This window comes from Jaculus jaculus, chromosome 4 (assembly GCF_020740685.1).
Source record: "Jaculus jaculus isolate mJacJac1 chromosome 4, mJacJac1.mat.Y.cur, whole genome shotgun sequence".
NCBI classification, from domain to species: domain Eukaryota; kingdom Metazoa; phylum Chordata; class Mammalia; order Rodentia; family Dipodidae; genus Jaculus; species Jaculus jaculus.
In genome coordinates this window covers 118,816,928-118,840,896 of record NC_059105.1, presented here as the reverse complement: position 1 = coordinate 118,840,896, position 23,969 = coordinate 118,816,928, and the positions used below count along the sequence as shown (strand labels likewise).

Below are 23,969 nucleotides of genomic sequence, written 5' to 3'. Positions count from 1 at the left end.
ATGCACTTTCATACCCTTGACTGAAAACATTTCATACTTTCCAAAGTCCTGCCCCATACAGCATGCCTCGTAGACCTGGGGTTGATATCATGAGTCTCACATTCTAGAGGAGGAATCTGAGAGTCCCTCCGACAGTCATATTATTTGCAAAAGATGAGTAACACTGGCATGAGACCCTGGCCAAGCCCTGTGCCCCACAGCTACAGAGAGCTTGCAGTGACTGCAGACCCTGGGAAGCAGGAGGCGGACAGCCACCTGCAGTTTTACTCGGCAGCATCTCCGGAGGCCTCCCCATTTAAAGGGAGGCCATGTGCCCCCACATTCATGTGGCTTTCCAGCTGGCTGAGGCGCTGTTTCAGCTTTATCTGTGCGGCACTGTACTCGGCTAGGAGCCGTGCAAATCTGGTCTGGAGGGTGTCCAGGGAGGTCTCCAGGTACTCCACCTTCTCCTCAATGTCCTTGGGGTCTGGCCCAGCATTGGCCAGGTCATCATCAATCAGGTTGTCCTTCATTAGGATCTGCCGGCCCTTCTCCTCCAGGGCCTTCTTGGCATCCGGGTATTCAGTGAGGGCCTCCATCAAGTCATCCTTAGAGAGGCAGAACAGATCAGAGTAGCCAATGCTCCTAATGTTGGCTGTCCTGCGGTTCCCTGACTTGCTCCCCTTGATGTTTAAGATGCTGATCTCCCCGAAGTAACTGCCATCACTGAGGACCACAAACTGGGTGATCCCATCATCGGCCACCACGGCCAGCTTGCCCTCCTTGATGATGTACATCTCCCTCCCAATATCCCCCTTCTTACAGATGTAGTCCCCGGGGCTGAACACAGTGGGACGCAGCTTCAGCACCAGCTCCACCAACAGCCCTGCCTCACAGTCCTGGAAGATGCGAACCTTCTTCAGGGTGTCCAGGTGCACGTTGATGGCAATCTCAGCCTTCAGCTTGTCTGGGAGGCTCTTCAGCACTTCCTTTTCATCCACTGTCTTCTTGTTAGCCCACAGATAGTCAAACCACCGGATGACCCGTGTCTCCAAGTCCTTGGTCACCTTGCGGAACTGCATGTACTGCTTGATGGAGTCTATCTTGGCCTGGAACTCTGCTCGTGAAGCATTCATGTTGGAGATCATGGAGCCCACATTGCCCACAATGGTGGCAAAGATCAAAACACCCACCAGAAAGTCTATGACCACAAAGAGATACTCCTCATCTTTCACAGGGGGTGGGGTCTCACCGATGGTGGTCAGGGTCAAGGTGGACCAGTAGAGACTGTAAATGTACTTCCTGGAGAGACGCCCATACTCTGGCTTAGAGATATTTGGATAGACCCAGGAGTCTGTCCCAAAACCAATGAACTTAGAAATGGCAAAATAGATGCAGGCATTCCAGTGGATGATAACGAGGATGTACAAAACCAAGTTTCCAATCCTGAACACATTGGGGTAATTGGTCCTTGTCTCTGTGCGGTCAAAGAATTCAAACAGCCGGGAAAACTTCAGTAGACGATTGAACCTCAGCTCTGGGTAGTTTATGCCTAACTTTAAATAAGCCAGGTCTGTGGGAACCAGAGACAAAATGTCCAGCTTGAAGTGCAATGTCTTTGTGTAGTGTTTCCGTAGTCTCTTAGCATCCCTAACCATTAAGCCTTGTTCAAGGAAACCTGAAGGAGAAGGTCACACGAGCATTAGAGAGGCTACGTTTGAACCATGTCAGCAGAAAGACGTCTCACATCATGACCATACAGCATACAGTGATGCATATATAATCGAACCAGTTTTAAAGTCAACACCAGGGAGCTGGGCAGATTGCTCTGTGGTTAAAGGCACTTATTTGTAAAGTGTAAGGGCCTGGGTTCGATTCCCCAGCCACCCATGTAAAGCTGGACCCCAAAAGTGGTGCAAGTTTCTAGCCTTCTGTTTTCAGTAGCAAGAGGCCCTGGTGAGAGCCCCACTCTCAGCTCTCTCTCTCTCTCTCTTGCATGCACACATGCACACATGAACACACCAATCAATCAACAACTTTTCTACTGGAAACTCTTCTGATGTTCTAATTAAGTCTAATTAGTATTATTAATTTAGTGCTAGGGATTGAGCCCAGAACCTTGTGCATACTAGGCAAGTGACCCACCACTGAGGTATATCCTCAGCCCTCTATTTTAATTTTAATATTATAAGCCAGGGCTAGTGAGATGGCTCAGCAGTTAAGGTGCTTGCCTGCAATGCGTAACAATCAGGGTCTGATTCCACAGGATCCATGTAAAGCCAGATGCACAAAGTGGTGCATGCATCTGGAGTTTGTTTGCAGTGGCTAGAGGCCCTGATGCACTCATTCTCTCTCTCCTTGCAAATATGTAAATAAAATAAAGTTATATATTTAAGGAAAAGGTGATTATTAAAAAACAACTGCAATCCAATTGGATAACTTTCAAAATAGATGGGGTATTAAAAGATAACAAAGGGGCTGGGAAAATGGCTTAGTAGTTAAGGCATTTGCCTGTGAAGCCTAAGGACTCTGGTTCGATCCCCCAGGACCCATGTAAGCCACATGCACAAGGGGGCACATGCATCTGGAGTTTATTTGTAGTGGCTGGAGGCCCTGGTGTGCCTGTTCTCTCTTTCTCTCTGCCTCTTCCTCTCTCTCAAATAAATAAATTAATTAAATATTAAAAAAAGATAGCAGCCAGGCGTAGTGGTGCATGCCTTTAATCCCAGCACTCAGGAGGCAGAGGTAGGAGGGTCGCTGTGAGTTCGAGGCCATCCTGAGAATGCAGAGTGAATTCCAGGTCAGCCTGAGCTAGAGTGAGACCCTACTTCAAAAAACCAAAAAAAAAAAAAAGATAGCAAAGAAGGATGATGAAATTTTATTTATTTGTGTGCACATGTGTGTGTAGTATTGTGGTGTAGGGTATAAATGTGTGTGTGCCCTGTGTGCACACATACAAAGGACAGAGGAGAATGTTGGGTGCCCCAGTTTTGTTCATCTATGTGTCTCCTGGAGATGAAGTCTCTCACAGAACATATCACTGATATTTCTTTTCCTGTCAGACTGGCTGACTAGTGAGCCCTAAAGATTGTCTGGTCTCTGACCCCCATAGGACTGGGGTTACAAGTACACATGGCCATGCCCAGCTGCTTATGTGGGTTCTGGGTAACTGAACTCAGGGAGAATCTGGCCATCTCAGACCCATGTGCTTGGGTTGTAAGTGCTCTTGCTTGCTGGGCATTTCCCCTGGTCAGTGATGAAGTTTGAAAGGGCAAATGTATATTATATAAAGCGGAGGTCTCTAATAAAGTGCTCATTGCCTAGATTTGCCTAAACATGGCCCAGGCAAGAAAAAGGGATGAGTGGAGCAGATGAAACAAAGTGAGCAAAAAGTTGGTAACAGTTGAAGCTGACTGAGGGCACATGGAGGTTCACAACACTGTTCTCTCTGCTTCTGCGTATGCTTGAAAATATCAATCATAAATATTTTGTTATTAATTTATTTGAGGCAGATTCTCACTAGACAACCAGTCAACCAGAAGTAGCTGATGGGAGGAAAGGGTTTACAGATCCCAGGGGAAGCTTCATCATGGCGGGGGAAGCTGGCTCACTTTAGCTTACGTCCATAGTAGAGACGGAAAAAACATCAGCAAGCACAAGCTGACTCTGAACATATCTTAGAGCTGGGCTCAAGATCTGCTCCCAGTGACATCCTCCAGCAGGCCTCCACCTGCTGAAGACTACGTAGGAAACTTAATAAAAAAATACCTGAAGGCAGGGCGTGGTGGCCCATGCCTTTAATCCCAGCACTCGGGAGGCAGAGGTAGGTGAATTGCCATGAGTTTAAGGCTACCCTGAGACTACATAGTGAATTCCAGGTTACCCTGGGCTAGAGTAAGACCCTACCTTGGGAAAAAAAATACCAGAAGCTAGGGCTAGGGAGATGGCTTAACCATAAAGGCACTTGCCTGTGAAGCCTGAGCACTCAGGTTTGATTCCCCAGAACCCACATAAACCAGATGCATGTAGGGTTGGATGCATCTGGAATTTATTTGCAGTGGTTAGAGTCCTGGGCATGCCCATTCTCTTTCTTTGTCTCATAAATAAATAAAACTAAAAAAATAAATGTAAAAAGTACCTGGGGCTATGGGGTCAGTTATATTCAAACCATCACACCACTTCCATCCAGCTTTAATCATAAACATTTGAAAACACAGGTTAGAGTCTACCAAACTTCTTTCACCAGCATGGGGCATAATCTACCTTTTGAAAACATTGTCCTAGAGTGCACATTACAATCACCCAAGGAATTTGAAGTATGGAGTCACCCACAAAGAAGCAGCTGGCCTGGAGATGGGCTGGACATTAGGAATATGAGGCCTTATGACTAGCCCAGGAGGCAGTCTTTTTCATTTTATATGCACAAAGAGAGAATGATAGAATATGTGTTCAGTGAAGCAGTGCTAGGTTGAGCCCCAGAACCTGAGAGCTGACACATGTCTACAAGTTCCAGGTGCAGCAGCCCTGGCCCAGGGCTCTTGCACCTTCAAGGCCACACTGAGGGTGGGACTGACCTCTGCTGAACATAAGAATCATTTATCACATGTAGCTTATTTAAGTTCTAGCCCCCTATGTGTTGGATTATTCTTTTGTTAAACATTTCTCCTTCAGGACCCATAGGAGAAGTGCTTCCAGTATCTTCTTATCCTGTCCCCTTCCAAGGACCAAAGCTCTTTGATGTTTATTTCCTTTATGTCCCTCCTGAGGGTACCTAACATCCTTTAGGCCATATTTACATAGAATCTATACACATCCTCTGGACTATTTTAAATCTTTTCTAGATTTCTTCTATACCTACTACAAGGTAAATGTAAATGCTCTATAGTTACACTATGCATGTAGGATTAATGACAAGGGAAAGTGTACATGTGCAGTAGAGACACAGTTGTTTTTTCCCCGAGTATTTTCTCGCATCCAAGTACTAGCCAGACATGACTCTGCTTAGCTTCTGAGATCAATCAAGATTGGCGACATTCAGGGTGATATGTCCATAGACTTCTCAGTATTTTCTATATGCAGTTGGTTGGATCTTCACCTGCAGAATCTTTGGACATCAATCCTGAGGGTCACCTAGACATGTGTTTATTGAGAACCTAGTGTAGCACCTCATGGCTTGGGTCTCCTTATTCCTTCAAAATTGTCTCAGTTATGACAGTTTTACCCCTTGGACTGTGATCATGGCCATCTGGTTTCTTCCAAAACTTCTAAGCATCTAAGCACAGGTTGATATCTAAGTTTAAGGAATGTTGTCCTGCTGAAGCTTGGCTGGGACCAAGGAATAGGGTCCCAGGGTCCCACTCATGGAGCATGTGAACATGGACTTGGGTAAGTTACATAATGTCTATGGCCTTGGTTTCTAAGTCAGTAAGATGGAAGGAACTGTGCCTGTGCTTGTCACACACAGCCATTCTAAGGAGACAGAAAATTGTGCAGGGGAAGCTTTGTACACCCTGAAGTCTACTGTGGTTTGCTGCTGCATTCTGATAGTTTAGTTCCAAAATCTTGGGAACAGTAAGCAGTGTCTCTCCCAGTTTACATGATGTGTTTGTGCACTGAGGTGGTTAATCTTGATCATCAACTTGGTTGTATCTGAGATCAACGGAAAGATATACCTCTGGTTGGGTCTCTGAGGGTGTTTTCAGGAAGGAGGAAGAAGACCTTCCCCAGAGTGGGCAGAAAGAGGTGAGAGGATAGGCAGCCGAGCTGCTTTCTTGCTGCCTTCACTTCTTCCTGGTGAGTGTGTCTGTCTCCACTGCCACCCTTTAACGACACCAGAACCCACCTTCTTTGGGTTCCAACATGAAATAAAGACCACTGACTCTCCCAGAATCTAGGCCTTTCGCACCATACTGAGATTATCAAGAGGCCCAGCCTCATGGTTTGAGCAGCTCCTGGGTACTCAGGCTCTCTGGCCTACAGACATTCATTCTGAAACTACCTAGCCCATATCATGGAAGCCAATCTAATAAATCCTTTTTCATATTTCATAGTTATCCTACTGGTACTTGATATCACACAGATTGTGATATCAAGAATGGTTCTAGAGAAAAATAATTGTAAGGATGAATTTCTTTAGTAGGCCTGGTGGTATCTGGAGCTGGCTGTTCAATGTGAAAAAAGCTAAAGTTATTAAGAATCTCCTCATTGTCTGGGGAAGAGACTGTGTAAAGGAAAGGTGGAGGGACAGCTAATCAAAATCTAAGAGGATATAAATAAAACATATGTAATCCTACTTTTTTGGACAATAGAACACTCAGGAGCCATATATTGTTGCTAGAAAATTTTCAGTGCCAGGGATGGGATATCTTCCAGTGAGTTGTTGGCCAGGGAGATCCCTAATGCCCCCAAAACATTATAGGCCATTGCTGAGGCCCTTGGTTTCCCACCAGGAATAGATGGTAAGACCCTATTGCTGAAGACACCATATACTTGGGCTGCAAGGCCACTAAGAAATCTTGCTGGATCTGAGCTGATAACCTCCTCCATGTAGACCAGCTGACAGAAAGCTGGAAGAAGCCATTCTGCATGCAGTTCAATGGGAGAAAGAGAAATCACCAATGAAGATATTCATCAGTGGATACTGAAAGCCTTATAATTGGCCAGCCAGGCCAAATGAGCCAAAGGGTGCAATAGTGGCATGTCTGTTATGGGGGAAACCAGCTGCCCTCTAATTGGACTGGAGGCCTGCTCGATGAGAAGGAATACATCCCTGATACTGAAAATTTAAAACGGGGGTAGTCAGGAGCCCTAGGGGTGTAACGCTTGCTGTTGTCTGGCCAAATGTATATACTATGCTTATCAAACTGCCCATTAAGCATTTCTGTTAATGTTCACACCCTTATATTAATGCTACTCTCACTTTTGGTTGTGAATCTTCTCTTTTCAGATGGCAGTGACATTGGGACGACTCAGAAGGTATCATAGTGCTGGAAAGAAGTGACTGGAGTACTAACTAACATCTCGATCACACCTTCCAAGGCTCAGGGTCTAATGCAGAAGAGGTGGCAGAAAGAATGTAAGAGCCAAAGGAAGGGCAGGACTCCATACAACATGCTCCCTCCAGACACAAGATGGCCTGGATATCCATGGCCTCACAGTGCCTGACACTATCTGCATAAGTCCATCATAAGAGGAGGAAAAGATTAAGACATCAAAAGTAAAAGAGAGACTGATTGAGATGGGGAGGGGATGTGATGGAGAATGGAGTTTCAAAGGGGTAAGTGGGTGGAGGGAGGGTATTACCATGGGGTATTTTTTATAATAATGGAAGTTGTTAATAAAAAAATAAAAAAAAGAATCTTCTCATGGCATGGAGAGCTTTGAAAACCTATGATGATGTAAACTATTTAAAGAACTATATGAAATAGATTCACTTGATAGGTCTGGTTTAACTCTTGTGAGGAGCAAGAAATTTAGTGGTGCTTTGTATAAAACTTATGAACATTTCTGGAAAAGTAAAAAATCTAATGATGCTGGCTGGTTGGTGATAGCTTCTCTGGATAAAGTAACAAAGGAAAAGAATGAGCTCACAGGAGCTATCATGGAAGAGGTTGTGGAAAGAATATAAAAGCCAAAGGAGTGCTTTGCAATACAAATTCCAAACACAAAGTGACTGTGGCAGTCATGGCCTAATGTGGCATTTATGGCAGTGGCTGATGCTACCTAAACAAGACCTGCATAATAGCAGGGAAAATGATGACATCACACCAGAACAGGAGCTACTTGAAAAGAAGAAGGGATTCAGTGAAGGGAGCAATGGAAGGGTTAAAAGGGAAGATAGGAAGGGTTGAAAAGGGAAGATAGTGTGAGGGGATTATGATCTGAGTATATTGTGTGTATGCCTACAAGTTGTCAATAAAAAGTTAAAACAAGAACAAAAAAGAATGAGCTCAGAGATGCAATGTCTTGGCTCCAGGAGTAGATATCTTTGGTCTAAAACTTTCATGGTGTGCCCTGAGGAAAAAATATGTATCCATCAAGGGTAGATAGCTTTGACCTGAATGTTTTGTAGTGTGTCCTGTGGGAGATATCCATCCATCAAGGGTAGATAGCTTTGATCTAAAGGTTTCATAGTATATCCTGAGGAAGATATCCATCAAGGGTAGATAGCTTTGATCTAAAGGTTTTGTAGTGTGCTCTGAGGAAGATATCTATCCATCAAGGGTAGATAGCTTTGATCTAAAGGTTTCAAGTGTGTCCTGAGGAAGTTATCCATCCACCAAGGGTAGATATCTTTGATTTAAAGGTTTTAAGTGTGTCCTGAGGAAGATATCCATAAAGGGTAGATAGTTTTGATCTAAAGGTTTTGTAGTATGTCCTGAGGAAGATATCCATCCATCAAGAGTAGATAGCTTTGACCTGAATGTTTTATAGTGTGCCCTGAGGAAGATATCCATCCATCAAGGGTAGATAGCTTTGATCTAAAGGTTTCAAGTGTGTCCTGAGGAAGATACCAATCCATCAAGGGTAGATATCTTTGATTTAAAGGTTTCAAGTGTTTCCTGAGGAAGATATCCATCAAGGGTAGATAGCTTTGATCTAAAGGTCTCATAATGTGCCCTGAGGAAGATATCCATCCATCAAGGGTAGATATTTTTTACCTAAAGGTTTTGTAGTGTGTCCTGAGGAAGATATCCATCCATCAAGGGTAGATTTCTTTGATCTAAAGGTTTTGTAGTGTGTCCTGAGGAAGATATCCCTCCATCAAGAGTAGATAGTTTTGATATAAAGGTTTTGTAGTGTGGCCTGTGAAAGATATCCCTCCATCAAGAGTAGATAGCTTTGATATAAAGGTTTCATAGTGTGCCCTGAGGAAGATATCCATTCATCAAGGGTAGATATCTTTGATCTAAAGGTTTCATAGCGTGCCCTGAGGAAGATACCCATCAAAGGTAGATAGCTTTGACCTTGGGTAGAGGTGGGTTTCAACCTCAACCATGATTTGAAGGATGCCATCATATTCTTAGACCTTGTTCTCAGTTTTAGTTCTTCACATATTAAAGCTCTGCCAACAGCTAGGGAGTAACACGTACTAGGCCCTCCAAATTTTGAAAGGGTAGCTCTAAGAATGACTGAGAACTGTTTTTCACATTGAGTCATCAGAGCTGAAAAGGTCCTTTGATTTTTTTTTTTTTTTTTTTTTTTTGATGCATGGCCTCAACTCTAGTCCAGGCTTATCTAGAACTCACTCTGTATCCCAGGCTGGGCTTGAACTCACAGAGATCCTCTAGCTCAGCTTCCTAAATGCTGGGATTATAGGAGAACCACCATGCCAGGCTCTTAAAGAGACCTTTGAGATGGCAATTTGTGTTTCTTATGTGACAGGCGACACTAATGAAGCCCCAAGAGCCCGTCTGACTTGCTCCACACCACACAGATCACAGGGGTAGTGGAACCCAAAACCAGGCATCCTGATCTCTACGCAGTCCCTGTTCAAGGATTTCACAATCATCCTCATGGCTGGGGAGCCCCAGGCCTGTTTCTCCTGTTGGTCAAAGGTAGGTAATATCCAGTCTGCCTTTGTGAATCTCCCTGAGCACTATGCAGTTCCCATCCTCCCACCCCTACAGTCGGTGTGACCTGGTTCAGTGAAGTCCCTGGTCTTGTGCACACTTACCTGTTCGGGCCCGCACCAGCATGTCCAAGATATAGAGGACATCTGCCGAGTAGTCCAGGACAAGCCACAGTATCAGGTTTTCAGACTGAAGCTCATCAAAACAGGCCCTAAATAAGCCAAGCGAGATATGTGACATGATGGCCAGATGTCAGAGCATAGGTGCATCCTGCCCTGTGCTGTGAGCATGTCTCATTTAATCCAATAGCAGCTCTGCCTACAGGGCTCCAGAGCAGAATCAGCTTTCCCCTCCCAGCAACCATACAGCTCTACTGCCTCAAGTTCTCCATCTACAAAATCAGGTGGGTGTCACATAGGACTCAAAAGGGATTTTGGCACCACTGGTGCGGAGCTGTGCCTGAGATGTCCCTGAGGCCGGAAAAGCTCTGGTGTACTATAGTCACGGGGCTCTGATGCAGAGCTGAGGAGCTAGTGTGTAGTGTGAAGCTGGTGGAAGAGCTCAAAGATCAAATGGAAGCTAGGGGTTGACAGCAGGTAGAGGAGAAAGAGTTTGCTCTTTCTGGGAACCAATTCCAACATTTTCTTGTTTTTTGAGGTAGGGTCTCACTCTAGCCCAGGCTGACCTGGAATTCTCTATGGAGTCTCAGGGTAGCTTTGAACTCACGGCAATCCTCCTACCTCTGCCTCCCAAGGGCTGGGATTAAAGGCGTGTGCCACCACATGTTTTTGAGATATCAACAATTGAAGGAATCATTAAATGTTTCCTACCTTTTACCTCTTTTTATTTGCTATTTCTTGCACACAAACAGCACCCTAAAAGTTCCCTCCTAACCTCAAAAGTGCAGTAGCCTTCCCAGCCCTCCCATAGTCTTCTGTGCTCCCACAGCCTGGATTACAAGTTAGAGCAGCACCGCCATCTTGCCCGCTTGCTAGGAAAGATCCTTCCCTTTGGCCAGTCTCACACCCTTTCAAATGAGCAGATTATCCTATTCTCTGGTAATACCCAAAGCCTCCACTTACACTTGGATTGTGTTAGTTTTGGATCTTAAATGACCCTCAAAGACCCATATGCTGAAGGCTTGGTGCCAGTCTGTGGTGCTACTGGGGGAACATAAACCTTAGGAGATGGGCCTGGTGAAAGGAAGTTAGGTTACTGGGGGCATGCCTGTGAAGGGGATATCTCTACTTCCCGTTGCCATGAGGCAAGCAGCTTTGTTCCACCATGTTGCTCTCGGCCATGATGTTCTGAATCACCAAAGGCCCAGAAGCAATGGAGTCAAGTCACCATTGCCTGCCTGAAATCTCTAAACTATAGCCAAAATAATATTTGCTCTCTAAGTTGTTTGTCACTGGTATTTTGTCACAGTGGTGGAAAGCTGACTAACACAGGTGACATTAGGACTCCTCTGCATCCTCATTGAGGAGCATGATCACATGGCCTCCCAGTGTAGTGGTTCTCTGTCTTGCAGGCTTACTTGAGAATGTTCCAGAGACCATTGTTTACCCTCAGAAGAGGACTTCTTTGTTCATCATGGCCTTTCATGCTGGCTCAGGAAAGCCCTTGAAGGTACCATTACCCTCACAGAGTTGCGTCTTGGTTGGCCCCATAGAATATGCTCAGGGAAGCCCCTAAGCCCTCGGTTACTTTCAGAAATGCACACCTTTCTCTGCATGCCCATCCTGCAAGCTTACTTCAGAATGTCTCTAAGCCCCATGATATCCTCAGAGGAGCTGTGAACCCTGTATCCCTGTCCTGCAGGCCTGCTAAAAAGGGCCCTCAGGGCTGAAGAGATGGCTCAGTGGTTCAGGCACTGGCCTGTAAAGCCAAAGGACCAAGGTTCAATTCTCCAGTACTCACATAAAGTCAAATGCATAAGGAGGCACATGTATATGGAAGTCATTTGCAGTGGCTAGAGACCCTAGCATGCACATTTTCTCTATTTGCCTCTTTATCTCTCTCTCTCTTAAATAAATAAATATTTAAACATATTTAGAGAAGAAGGCCCTCAAACACCTTCCTTACCTTGAGCGAGCAGCAGTACAGCCCTTATGCCCAGTCAGGAGTTTGCACCTATCGACATTCTCAGAAATGCCCTAAGCCCACAGAAAAGCACCTCACCCCACACCCTTGTCTGGCAGCAGGTTTAGGAGTGCTCTGAAAGCTTGCGAGGCTTTGTCAGGACAGTGCAGGCCCTAGGTCCTCAGAGGAGCAGCTTTGATCCCTGGGGACAGGGTCACAGCGCAGCTCAACAGGCGAAGCCCCTCCCCCCACGCGTGTTGGAAAGTCACAGCTCAGTGTGTCTCACCCCCAGCTCGCTCAGCTCAGGGAGGGCTCCATAGTCTTGCTGCTCTCCAAGAGAACAGCAGCTTCCTCTAAATCCCGGGAGCACATGCTCACCTAGGAGCACCCCAAAAGCCCACACCTGTTCTCAAAATAGTAGCCTGCACCCCAGCATAGTAACCTGTAGACTGCATACCTCTCTGGCAGTGTGCTCAGAAACGCCACTGGCTTTAGAAGAGGACTCACTAGCCCCCGCCTCCCTCCTCACACAACACGTTTAGGGATGAGCCAGAATGCCAGAAGCCTTGGTGCCCATGTCAAGCTCAGCTCCCCCCAGGGGTTCAGAGTGCCCTTAGAGTCTTTTACCAATGGGGAACCTGGGGCAATAGAGCTGAATGGTGACAGGGAGGGGAGAGACTCTGCTGAGACTCAGAGCTCCATCTTCTCGGCCTGCCTGTCACCATCATCCTGGCTTCCTCCTATGGTGTCCTTGCGCCTACACCTACCTGCACACGAGCAGACACCAGTTATAGAAGACTGGCAGGGCAATGACAGTCAGCCAGCGGTAGTAGGCATTGCTGGAGGGGTCCACCACAATGGCGTCCTTCTTCTTTCTGGAAATACAGACACACATAAATAATACTGTGCACGGAAAGTACAGCGTGTGGAAAGGCTACAGTTTCAGAGGGATTTAGAGGTCCGGATTAGCTTAGATAACTAGGGGCAATTTTAGGCCAAGGTTTAAGAAGTGGCGTTCACAATAGGTCTTCTTATGTCCAGGGGCAATGGGAGAGAAACCACTGTGGGATAGACAGGCTGGGAGCCAGAGTGGACTTCCTGGAGCTCTTTCCATGTTGACTCCCACAGTTGACTATCAAATCATGCCACTGACAGTCCCAAGTGCCCTGTGGCCCATCCTCGCCCTTTAGGATACTGGGGATGAAAAGGCATGATGGCATCCCTGAGGACTGGAGAGGGAACATTGGAACCTCTGGTGGCACTTCATGCAGATGCCAATTCCCAGGGACCGTCCATGGCCCCTCCAGCGCTAGGGGCTGGGAGTGTGCATGTAAATGTGTCATACTTCTGAGCAGTTCTACTTGACTGAACTCTGGAGCCACTGGAGTGTGTCCTTGGGAACACTCTACCCCTCATTGCATTTGTGCTGAAATAATGTAATTGATTTCATTATTATTATCTGTTATTTCAGAGGTGTGAACTAAATCTCCCTCATTGAAGTATATATCTTGAGAAATTAGTGATTCAGTCTCATGTTCTATAATTTATGCTCTCTTTCCATGAACAGCCAGAGATATTTCTGATGTAATGGATAATAAACTCAAATCCACACATTGATGGTAGAAAAGCCACACAAAGTTTTAGAACTCACATATCAAGATTATTCTTAAAAATATTTTCTTTTTATTTATTAATTTGAAAGAGGCAGACAGAGAAAGAGAGAGAGAATGGGTGTGTCATGGCCTCCAGTCTTTGGAAATGAACTCTAGAATCATGCGCAACCTTGTGCATCTGGCTTAAGTGGGTCCTGGGGAATTGAATCTGTGCGCTTTGTGCTTTGCAGGCAAGTGCCTTAACTGCTAAGCTGTCTTTCCAGCCCCGGAGTCTCGCCTGCCGTGGCCAGGGAAGGGTGAAAGGTTAGGCGCTCTGGGCCAGGCTGTGGACCTCTTGGTCCGTGGGCTACAGAGGTCTGACAGTCAACAGGGCTTCCAGCTCAGCTCCACCCTGTTTTCTCAGTGTCCTGCTGCCCAAGCATGTGGAATCTTACCATCTAGTTCTAATGGGAAATCAAGCGTCTTGGCAATAGCTTATTATGTTTTTTTGGGCATCAGCGGCCTCCATGACCAACAAGTTGCTGGAAGGGAAGGCATACAAGGAATTTGCATAAGACAACTGTGCCAAATGGTGCTGGAGGTGCCTTATTTGTGCACAGAGATACTCCTGAGAATCACTCAGATACTCCATTTGATTTCATACCAGAAAACTACAAGAGGATAGAGGCAATTGTTAAGAACTACCCAGAAGGGCATAAAGTGGCTGCTGTGTTTCTGGTCTTGGATTTAGCCCAGAGACAGAATAGATGGCTGCCCATCTCTGCTCTGAACAAGGCTGCAGCAGTCTTACAAGCAAGTCTGATGGGAGTGTATGGAGTAGCAACTCTTCACGCACGGCAGCTGGGCGCCAGTGGAGAGTGCACATCCGGGTCTGCACCACCATGCCTTGGGTGCTGCAGAACTCTCACGTATGTTGGAGGCCATTCAGCAAAAGCTTGGGATGAAAGTTAAAAATAATTTTTAATTCATTATTTGAAGGAGAGAGAGAGAAAGCATATGGTCACGCCAGGGCCTCTTCTTGCTGCAAACAAACTCCAGACACACATGCCACTTGTGCATCTGGCTTTATGTGGGTGCTAGGGAATTGAACCTGGACTGGTAGGCTTTGTAAGCAAGTGCCTTTAATTGTTGAGCCATCTCCTCAGCCCCCTTACAATCTTTCTTTTATGACAGTGAGGCCTAGTCTGCCTACATCAATCAATATTTATTGAGGACATAATATGTCTCACACACTGTCTGAAGCACGTTATATATTGGCACATAGTATGCACACTAGTCTGTAAGATACTATTACACCCCTACAATGCACACATTGTAAGCTTGGAATCTGATATACAGAAAAGTCTGGTAATTTGTCCAAAGGAGGAACGCAAATGCTTTAAACCCAGGTATATGTATGTGTATTTATATCTGTTTATCCATTTATTTAATATATGCCTAGAAAAAAATTGGAAGGATATGTTAAGAGAGATTATCTCTGGTACCAGGATTCCTTTGTTAACATGAAACATGTTACATGTTAACATGTATCCTCACAGGTGTTTTGCTTGCCTATCAAGTTTTGGCAATAATATATAAACAAAGTGGTATTAAATTCAATTTAGACCTGAGGACTTCGGAGTCCTTAAAACCATGGTAAGTTCATTTAGAAATGTACCCTTAGCACGGAGGGGTCTCAGCCAGCCACAGCAGAGTCCACTCCATCATTGGAGGCCAGCTAATCCAATGAAGGCAAAGTGCTGAGCTATGACCAGCTAAGCTGTCTTTGTGCTGCATTCCTGTTTTCTTCCTATCAATACTGTCTAATCATGTTACCTGCTGCAGCTCTGAGAAGCAGTCTTGATTTTGAGGGATGCCCTATTCTAATACTGTGACTAAAACATAACTGAAATGTTCAAAATGATTTTATAATTTGGTCATTTGTCTCTGTCCTCTGGAATCTTTTTTTTTTGAGCACTGGAGTCTTAATGACATATTACCAGCAGAGGGCGCCACGCGCATGCTTATTGGGCTGGCTTGGCCCTGAACCGTTTAATTTCACCAGGCTGTTTGCTTTGTTCTGGCTTTCGGTGCTGAGTTACAGACCCTGGCCTTTCCTCTGGCTGCTGAGCTGCCTAGGACTTAGCCCAGTATCTCCCAGCTGCGTCCCTGAATCTACACAGCACCACTCCACACTCACATTCTACATAGACCTGCCAAATGCTGCTGGTTTGAGCTGAGAACAATTTGATCCCAGAGGGAGAAGTGACTCAGGATTTAAGGGGACTAAATAGAATGCCAGAAAGGGTAGAGGGAATGCCCATAGATAATTATTTTGTATATCTTTTATGGCTAGGTGTCCCTACTTTGGGACAGTTTCTTTTTTTTTCCGAGATAGGCTCTTACTAGAGCCCTTACTAGAGCTAGAGCCCAGGCTGATCTGGAATTCAGTGTGTAGTCTCAGGGTGGCCTTGAACTCACTGCGATCTTTCTACCTCTGCCTACAAAGTGCGGGATTAAAGGCATGCGCCACTATGCCCGGCTGTTTTTTTTTTTTTTTTTTTTAATCTTAATTTCCAGTTTTGTTTCATGGTCTGGTTGCAGTGGAGAGCCATGAAACATGAAAGGAATCCATCTGAAAAGATTTCAAAGCTTGGGGAAACTAACACCATCCACCCCATCTTTTCCCACATCCCAAGCCATAGGGCAAAGCCCACTGAGACCTACTAGGTCAGGGCCGTGGCTTCCTGCTCCCTGACCCTTTCCTTCCACATCCAGGTTTCCAGAAAGCAAGCACAGGACCCATTGCTTTGTGGGTAAGACTTTGTTTTCTTGTGGTGGCATTTGAGCCTATGGTTTGCTGTCCAAGCTTATTCAAACAAAATACATGCTTCTTTCATGGAAAGAAACAGAAAAATGTTCTATCCAAGGAATACAGGGTGATGAGGAAAAGCCCCAACCCTTTGCACTGGCAATTGGAAGTCAAGAAATTGGAAATTCGCGGGATGTGGTGGTGCAGGCCTTTAACCCCAGCGGAGGGAGGAGTATCTCGTGAGTTCGAGTCCACCCTGAGACTACATAGTGAATTCCAGGTCAGCCTGGGCTAAAGAGAGACCCTACCAAAAAAAAAAGAGCGGGGAGGGGAATTGGAAATTCTTTCTGGTGCATAATTTTCCCCTAGCCTTTATTGAGGACTTTGCTCTCCCTGCAGTATTCCTGGGAAGTGAGGAGGCTGCGGAATTGTGCATGCAAGCACGTGTTACTACACACAGACAATCTCGCCCTCAGGCACTCACTCCCAGCGTTATGGGGGAGCACGTGTGAGAATCACATATCATACTAATCTGCCAGCTCAGCAGCTGTGACGGGAAGCAATCACAGCAGGTCACCTTTCAAGAGGCTGATTGCTGGAATCGTGAAATTCTTGGCTGCCTCTCAGGATTGGCCAGATCGAATTTAAGACAAGGGACAAGTCCCTGGCATGCAGGAGCTTGAGGTAGCAGGGAGGAAAATGCATTTACATTGCCAAGGAGTCTATCCATACTGCTCTGCAAAGGAATTCTGGATCTGTGTCCTCAAATCTGTAGTGACAGAGTGTTAACACTTAAAGCATTTATCTGCTGAGACCCTCTTGTGTTATAAATGAGAAAAAATGAGAGTCACAGAAATAAAATGACTTCATTAACGAAATAATACAGATCCTGTCCCCTCCTCCTCTCTGCCCATGGGGATGGGTTCCCGACAACAGGAAGGGTTCTAGCATGGTCTACTGAGGTTTGGTGAGGGTGGGAAGCAGAACTATTCAAGGAGGAGGCAAAGCTGGGCTTCTATGGGGAGGAGGGTGGCCCCTGGGACTAGGGAGGTGAAGGCCAGCGGGCTGCGCTGGAGCCTGGGTACTTACTCCTCCTGTGAGTTGTTGCAAGCATTAACGTTGCTTCTGGCCAGGGGCCAGACCCTGCAGGGAGGCAGAGACAATAGCAACACAGGAATGGGAATTAGTTTCAATGACTCAGTATCACTGCACAGCAAGGGATGCCAGCAGTGCATCATCCCTCTCCATCTTCGGTCTCCACTAACCACCACCCCCCCACAAGACTTTCTTGAAGAACACAAGGCATTGTACTGTCAGGATAAAGGTGTTTTTTTTTTGGTGACTGCTTAGTTTTGACAAAAGCCTTGAAGACAAGAAAGCACTTGGCTAAACTCAGGTGTCCCAATAAACAAGGATTAATGGCTTGAATCCCATCCAGCTTCTGAGCCTCAAATCCCATATGATTTCCCTCTGTTCATCCCTGAGCAGGGCAGTGAGCCAGGCACAGGAGCCCAGAAAAGGACCCAAGAGACTCCCACTCCCCCATTTGCACTTGCATGTCTTTCAGGTGATGGGCACATCCCAGAACAGCTTCTTGCTGCTGTCAACAGCATGGAGCAGACCTTGCTCGCAGAGGGCATCTGCCCTTGGAAGCTGAACCATAGCAATTCTCTCTTCTAATTAGCAGGAGAGAAAACAGACCATGGGCAGAATTATCTCCACGTTTAGTCTCTTGTTCCCTCGCTCCCGACCTTCATGGTAGGCTTATGACTTCAGGCCTGTGGCCCCCACCTGTGATCTATCCACGAATGAGCAGTAGGTAGGGTCTGGTTTAGTCCAAAGCTCGATGTTATCTGCAACCGTATCCTGTAGTCTTGCTTCATGGCTGTACAGAAGAACATGTTATCTTCAAGTCCTTGCTGCTAGGACAGGTTTTGAGACTCCAGGTGGCTTCACAGAGCTGCAAGGGTGGCCTGTGCATCCATGGTCACTGCAGATTGTGCAGAGGAGGCCATAGAGACCGGAGCCAGTGGTTGGTGACACTGCAGCCTGACTTTCTATGATGCCGGACTGTCAGCCAAATTCCACTTGCTGGTTTAGCCTGGCTCTGCCTGACACTCTCACTTCAGTTTAAGATGTGGCCTCAATGGCTTATTTCTGGATTGTTTTGCTCATTTGCAAATTCCCTAATAAGCTGGAACAAATCCATGTGGGATGGTAGAGGGAACATTCAGCTTTGTAGGGTACCTAAATCCACAAGCCTAAACTCACACAGAGGAACTTGGACCTGTATCTATATACCCTTTACTTCGTAGTTGACACTTTGTCTCCAAAACAGCTCTCCTCTTACGGAAAGCCAGCTTGAGTGAGCAGCCCTCTCTGCATCATCACAGTCCTTTGCCCATACTTTCCCTTCTGCTCAGTGTCCAGGGGTCTCTGTCTGGTTAGGGGCCCTGGCTTAGTGCCCTGCTCAGCAGGTCACACGGGGAAATGTCCAGAGAGCACTATTCATCTTGATCAGTAGTCTGAGAAGAAAATTTAATTGAATTAGCTGAGGAATTCTGCCAGAGAAAAATGGAACCAGTAGGCTAGCTTGCTAAGAAACTTCTTTTCCTTTAACCTTTACAGCTTTTCCTCTTCCTGACCTGTCTGCCATCCTTCATGTCTTTCATCATTGACGAAACCTCCTCAGTGCTCCGACAGTGCCTGAACCTGCTCTGCACATACTCTGGCCATTACCCATGGTCCCTGTCTCCTCTCCATAGCCGGGAAGTCCAGTGGTTCAAGGTTGCATACCATGTGGAACGTTGTATGTGACAGTGCCTTGCCCGTGGGCCCTCAGACCTCAGTGGGAGGCTCTGACACCTTTCTCTACATAAAGAACATGGAACCTGCATTTCCTGCCTCTGAACTCTCTCTTTCTTTTCTTTCTTTCTTTCTTTTTTTGGTGGCACATGCCTTTAATCCCATGAACTCTTAGGAATATTATCTATCCCATAATCTACTGTATGCTGTACAATATAAATGTGCCCCTCTCATACAATCACACAAATATGGAAGTATAATAATGTTCTAGAATGATCCATCAGGCATCCATGAGGCAGCATCACTATCATTCCCCAGGGGCCCTCTGTGTTCACTTGATCAGCACCAAATTTGAACCCTTCTCTTTATAGATCCATAGCCATATGACAGTTCTAGAAAAATCACATAGGGGCTGGTTCAATGTCTTATTCATCTCACTGTTACCTATATAACTTGGGACAACTTTGAACTTCAGATCCTCCTGTCTCTACCTCTTCAGGGCTAGGATTACAGGTTTGTGCTACCACCCCCAGTTCATGTGGTGCAGGGGATCAAACTTGGGACTTTGTGCATGCTAGGCAGACAGTTTATCCACTGAACCACATTCCAAAAGAGAGCTTAAAAAAACACATTGAGAACTTTAATATATAAACATGTTGTTAATTTGTCCCATTATCCTCTTTTTTCTCTTTTCCTCCACCCCCATTCTCCTGAGGACTTTCCTCTTCCAAGGTAGCCCTTCCTCTGTTTTGTTGCATTCCTTCTGTCCTCCTCCATCCTCCATGTGAAACTGTTGGTGGTCCTGTGGGGGTATCTGTAACCACTGTGCTGTTACAAATGTGCTGGTTGGCTCATGTCAGAAGGACAATGCCCCCAGTGCACCTTCCCACTCCATGGCTCTTACATTCTTTCTGCCCTCTCTTCTGCAATGTTCCCTAAGCCTTAGAGGTGGTGATAGAGATGTCTCATTTAGTATTGATCTCTTTTAAAAAATATATTTTTATTTATTTATTTGAGAGAGAAAAAGAGAGAGGGCCTCTAGCCATTGCAAATGAACTCCAGATGCATGCACCACCATGTGCATCTGGCTTATGTGGGTAATGAGGAATCAAACTCAGGTCCTTAGACTTCACAGGAAAGTACCTTAACCAGTAAGCCATTTCTCCAGCCCAGTATTAACCTCTTGATAGCCTCAAAATGGAGCTGTCTTATCTTTTGCTTATTTCCTGGCTCTGGATGATAATTCACTGATTGTGAGTTTAGGGAAAGCCAGTTTTCTCTCCAGGTCTGACCTCTGTTCCCTTCCCGACTAACCTGATGTCTTAAAGAGGTCCTTGGATGTTCAGTGACAAATAAATTGATGTCACTGACCCATGATATCCCCACATCCATATACTGTGTTATGGAAATTTTGGGGCTCCCCCTGCCAATGCCAATGAACCAATAAATCTGGATTCTTGTCCTATGAATTTAAAGAATTAAATCCATATACCAGAGGGTAAGACTTAGACTTTATTAGATTAAGAGAAGGGGAGAGGAGAAAATGCAGAGAGCTCCTGCCATGTGGATGGCAAGAAGGGGTAAGGAGACCACATGGGAGTGCGGCGTCACTGCCCCCTCCATCTCTGCCTACCAGGCCCATTAGGGTCGAGATGAGGGGGCTTACCAGAGCAGAGACCTTGAAGTACAGTAGGAGCGAAAAAGCGGACTTGCCTGTGTGCTGAGCATCTATTTATAATCTTACTGTGGTGGGCTTTACCGTCAGGCTCAGGCGAGCTTGAGCTGACTGGCCTGGGCTAAGGGCTGGCTCTGAAGTAGGAGGAAAGCGAGAGAGCTGATGGGATGGCTGGATCAGACGCTGAGCTGTGCTGATGGAGCAGGTGTTCCTCCTTTGGGCCCTCTCTTCTGGCTGGCTGCCTAATTCCCCCTCATCCTGCAGGGGCTTTCCACAAACAAGAGAGGCAGGGATGCCTGTGCATGTGTGGAGAAGGAGAGGCTAGCCAAGGCCAGGGGCATACCTTCCAGTGGGGGCTGTGAGCCATGCAAGAAGAAACCCAGAGGCTTTACTCCCCAGATCCTTCTACCAGAAGGAAAAGTTCTCCCCATTTCCCCTTCCCCTAGTCTATCCCTCCTAATGGTTATAAACCTGACATGGATAATTCGTCTTGCAAATGATACCAACCCAGGCAAATTCATGTACCTCTATGCATAAAGTTGTACAATTTAGGTATCCCCATTGAATACTGTGCTTCAAGCAACATGGGCCACAGTATAGTTTGGATGAGGGTCTTTGGTGGAGAAAGATTGTTAAGGATCGAGACATCTGATGAACTTTGGGAGCTTTGTGTAAGGTGGGTTCAGCTTTAAGTGAGGCTGAGTTCTTTGGTTCAAGGGTCTCCTCTCCTGCAGGGCTTCCTGGACTCAGGATGCTAGAGCATGTGGCATTCTCTGAAGGACATGCCTTCTTCAAGTAATGGTTTATACAGATGGTGCTCTGGGGCCTCTCTGGGATGCCTAAACTGGAGACCCATCAAAGCAGATGCTTTCTGTGCCCAGCTGGTGCAGATGGCCCCTTTTCCCTTTCTGGCTTCTTACCTCCTCCCTCTGTCCGGTAGCCCCTGGCAGTCCATGTTGGGATTAGCCCCACTTTCTCGGCTGGATAGCTCCTTGAGCTCAGCTCCTCGGAAACGATCCAGAAAGGAATCAGAACTCTGGTTCTCCTGGTGTAAGTGCCTGGCGGCCCAAGCACGCAGGGAGACGATGAGATGAGACACCCTGGAAAGGGAACAGACATGAAGGATGAGGAAAGCCTACTATCTGGCCTTGAGGGGCCCAGGACCAACAGGAGTGGGTCTGGGGGTGGTCTATAGTTTAGGATTGAATCTCTACATTATGGGGTCTTTTCTTCTTCTCCCTCTACCTAGAGAAAAATACACAAGAGAGAGAATGTGTGTGTGCATAGGCCAAAGGACAACTTTTGGATGTTGTCCCTTAGCTGCCTGGTACCTTTTTTGAAATAGGGTCTCTCACTGGCCTGGGACTTACAAATTAGGCTAGAATGGCTAATCAATTAGCAAGCCCTATCCTGTCTCTGACTCCCCAGCATTGGGATTTCAAGCATGAGCCATCATGTCTGACTTCTTGTTTTTCAGTGTGGGTTCTGATGATCGAAGTTGCTTCCTCCAGCTTGCAAGGCAAGAATTTTACCAACTAAGCTATCTCTCCAGCCCAAGAGTCTCCTTGACTTTCTTTATTATGGCTTTGTCCTTTCATTTCTCTACAAGTATGCTCCTTCCAGTGGGGCTTCGGAAAGCCTTTCTCCTCCATTCCTCTTGCTCAGTGTAGAGCTCTTGTTATGATCACTAAGCCCAGGAATAGGAAAACTACATAACGCTTAGATGCAGAGAAGTTAGAGCAAGGTTTAAAGGATGAGCATCCACATGCAGTATAGATTATTCCCCAATGCTTACTCTACTAATTCTTCTTACATAAACTTCAGTCCCTTCCCAAGGCTTCAGCAGAAGTTTCTTTGCAGCTTCTTGTCCCTTTTCTAGAACCAGGCTGTGGGAAGCTGGCCATGAGCTCAGTCCCTGAGGTGTAGCTTATGTTCCCATCTTAGTTGGAACATTCCTATGGGAATTTTGCCTCAGCCTGCTTTCTACCCCAACCTCATTCCTCTGGCTTTGCTTTACATCTCCTTCACTTGGCACCTGCAGAGCCCCATTCTGATAGTCCCAATAAAATCAGCTCTAAGCAACCTACAACTAAGACATGAATTTTTGTGTTTCCTGACCATAACCATACTTGGTGTCCTTTCAAGGAGAACACAAAAGTATGAAAGCATCCTATATAGAGTCCTGAGAGCTGCTGCTATTGTGAGGGGCCTGTTGGCCCAGCCTCTCAGCTGCAGGTACAACCTCCTGCCTTCCTGTGCTGCAGGAGAACCAAGGAGGTCATTCTCTCACCTCCAGCTCCAGCCAACAGCAGTAGGGCTGGACAGCTGTCCCACAGTGAGTCCCTCAAGTCTCTAAACAACTGAGAGCTCCCCAATCTGGAGCTGGGTATTTCATCAAGGTCATATGGTGAAGGTCATAATCATCCTTGAGCCTGAGGATATATGAGAAGAGAAAGCCAGAAATGGGGGAGATATGCCAAGCAAAGGCATAGTGACCACTAGGATCTCTGAGAACATGAGGGGAGGCCTCCCCAGCACTTCATTCCCACCGGTCTGTATGACTAGTGTAGCAGCACCCCTCTGACCTTGCCCAGGCCTGTTACCTTGAGACAACGTGAAGATGTTCTCTTTTTTTTTTTTTTTTTTGCCATCAAAGAGCCTCAAGACAGCGTTTGATTAGCAAAACAAAACATCAAGAACCTCTTCAATGCCCAGCTGTAACCAGCTCATTGAAAATCTTGGTGCAGCATTCTCCACAATGGAAACTGATGAGCTCATAGAGAACTGGACTTTTTGGTAATAATCAAATAAAAAAAACTATAGAATGCATGTTATGCAAATCCATGGCACTAGTTCTTTAAAAATTGGTGGAAGGAAATAATGAGCCCAGACTTTGTTAAGGGCCAGCCATGAGTAAGACACCTGGGCTTGATGCACCCCCGGCCTCCCATGGGGCAGGCATGGTTAAACTTGAAAAGATGAAATGACTTCCATAAGGCAGCTTATTAAAGCTGGAAATAGATGTCACTGGAGGCAAGCAGAGCTGTTGCAAAAATGCAATCTAAAATGGCTGTGGTGGCACACGCCTTTAATCCCAGCACTCAGGAGCCAGAGAGCCAGAGGTAGGAGGATCACCATGAGTTTGAGGCCACCTTGAGACTACATAGTGAATTTCAGGTCAGTTTGGGCTAGAGCAAAACCCTACCTTGAAAAACAAAAACAAAAACAAAAACAAACAAACAAAAAAAGAAATGTAGTCTATAGTGTAGTTACATACCTGTGATAACCTGCTGTGTGACTTCAGAATAGGGCCGTCACTGTCGTCAGCATAGCACTTGTCTTACCAAGTCTTCCAGAAGTGAATAAGTAGTCACTATCAGTTCTTCTTCTTCTTCCTTTTGTTTTTGTTTTTGTTTTTGTTTTTGTTTTATGAGGTAGGGTCTCACTCTAGC

At 46.0% G+C, this 23,969-nt stretch overlaps 1 protein-coding gene across 1 annotated transcript in view; it reads right to left on the bottom strand.

Moving 5' to 3' along the window:
* Window positions 1–263: 263 nt before the first annotated feature.
* The window catches only part of Cnga3 (cyclic nucleotide gated channel subunit alpha 3), a 35,718-nt gene continuing 12,012 nt past the window's right edge, over window positions 264–23,969 (bottom strand). The window contains exons 3-7 of the mRNA XM_045148387.1: window positions 21,438–21,617; window positions 17,127–17,180; window positions 12,401–12,508; window positions 9,656–9,762; window positions 264–1,657 (exon numbers count right to left, since the gene is read on the bottom strand). Coding sequence (XP_045004322.1) covers window positions 264–1,657; window positions 9,656–9,762; window positions 12,401–12,508; window positions 17,127–17,180; window positions 21,438–21,617 — 1,843 coding nt within the window. The remainder of the gene's footprint in view (window positions 1,658–9,655; window positions 9,763–12,400; window positions 12,509–17,126; window positions 17,181–21,437; window positions 21,618–23,969) is intronic.